Below are 1,692 nucleotides of genomic sequence, written 5' to 3' on the forward strand. Positions count from 1 at the left end.
CAAAGTTTTAAAATTCTAGCGAATATTTAGAAATTGCATCTAAGAGATAGAAAATTCTATCAAAGTTTTGAAATTGCATTTATTACTTCAGAAGCATAAAGGTTTTATGAGAATCTATCACAAGTTACAATATATGTCGCCCTATAAAATATTTCTCAAATACCTATCAGAGGTTTTATTGGGCCAATCTGTTAATAGAAAAGGTCGATCACAACATTATGATTTCCATGGAAAGATAGTAACGAATTATTTACAATGGTACCCTTGAAACCTTAATATGATCAAAAATGTGAAGATAACGAGTTTTACCTGAATCGAAAAGTTAATTTCTCCAATCTTTGTTGTAAGCTAGAAATGCGCAAGTCCTTTTTCAAGGAAACCACAAATCAAAGAAAATGGTTTGAATAAACAAGAGCATATCTAATTCATACTTGATCAGACAACGCGTTCAAGGGCACCGTTGTAAATCGGACATTGCCATCTGTGCATAGAGGTTTACTTGAAATTACGCTTACAGTCCCTTTAAATTTCTGAAAGTTGGTGTACGGATACTTCAAATATATTTCTATTAGAATAAATATAAAGTAACCAATTACAAAATAAGACACAATTTACAGAATGAAGAAAAGTAGAATAAAAATTAAAAATACAGTTTCGCCTTCTTGTTTCCTTTACGACGCTTCTTTTTTCCAGAAGAATTTTTTCCACATTTTGAAGGGTTCTCCAAGCGGTCTAGATATAGAATTTGTATTTTTTAAGACATTTTTTTAGCAGAAAGTATTAGAAAATGTGAAGAGAATGTTTCTTTAATTAATTCTGTATCTAGATACCTTTCAGTTCTTCTTTCTGCCTGTTTGGTTCTTCATTCTCTTTTACAGAATCATTATCGTCTTCATTTTCAGCTTTCTTTCCATCTTTATCCTCATCATTCTTTCCTTCTTTATCCTCATCTGTCTTTCCTCCTTTATCTTCATCAGTCTTTCCTTCTTTATCCTCATCAGTCTTTCCTTCTTTATCCTCATCTGTCTTTCCTTCTTTATCTTCATCAGTCTTTCCTTCTTTATCCTCATCAGTCTTTCCTTCTTTATCCTCATCTGTATTTCCTTCTTTATCTTCATCAGTCTTTCCTTCTTTATCCTCATCAGTCTTTCCTTCTTTATCTTCATCAGTCTTTCCTTCTTTATCCTCATCAGTCTTTCCTTCTTTATCCTCATCTGTATTTCCTTCTTTATCTTCATCAGTCTTTCCTTCTTTATCCTCATCAGTCTTTCCTTCTTTATTTCTTACACTGTGATTGGAATGACACTGACAGGTAATATTAAAGTTTGCTGAAAATTCATGAACATTTCTTAAATGCCAATACGAAAAAAACTCTGTTTTCCTACGTTTGAATGGAAATAATTTAAATGAGATCAGAAAAAGTCTCATCAGTCATTGATAAAACCTTCAAAAATGCCCAAGAGATGATTGAAATTTTATCCTGTTCTAATTCTGAAATTCTGTAGTTTCTAAAATTCTACCCCCCCACACTCACACTTAAAGATACCCCTATTGCGCCTAATGTACAAGTTGTATAGTTCTAAATCCAATAAAGTTTGAGCAGAAGTTTATTATTAAATATTCAGTATACTGTCAAGAGCAGGGACAGGGGGAAGGGGGGGGTAATGGGGGACAAAGTGGGGGTAGGGTTTG

At 32.9% G+C, this 1,692-nt stretch overlaps 1 protein-coding gene across 5 annotated transcripts in view; it reads right to left on the bottom strand.

Annotated features, from left to right (window-relative positions):
• Positions 1-537: 537 nt before the first annotated feature.
• The window catches only part of LOC111715799 (spore wall protein 2), a 6,590-nt gene continuing 5,435 nt past the window's right edge, over positions 538-1,692 (bottom strand). For 3 of the 5 annotated variants that reach the window (XM_023491172.1, XM_023491169.1, XM_023491168.1), the window contains 2 exons: positions 831-1,282; positions 538-732 (listed from right to left, as the gene is read on the bottom strand). In XM_023491172.1, the coding sequence (XP_023346940.1) occupies positions 641-732; positions 831-1,282 (544 nt within the window). In that variant the 3' untranslated portion in view covers positions 538-640. The remainder of the gene's footprint in view (positions 733-830; positions 1,283-1,692) is intronic. The other 2 variants (XM_023491171.1, XM_023491170.1) reach the window with 2 other exon arrangements.

This window comes from Eurytemora carolleeae, unplaced genomic scaffold (assembly GCF_000591075.1).
Source record: "Eurytemora carolleeae unplaced genomic scaffold, Eaff_2.0 scaffold420, whole genome shotgun sequence".
Lineage (NCBI taxonomy): Eukaryota > Metazoa > Arthropoda > Copepoda > Calanoida > Temoridae > Eurytemora > Eurytemora carolleeae.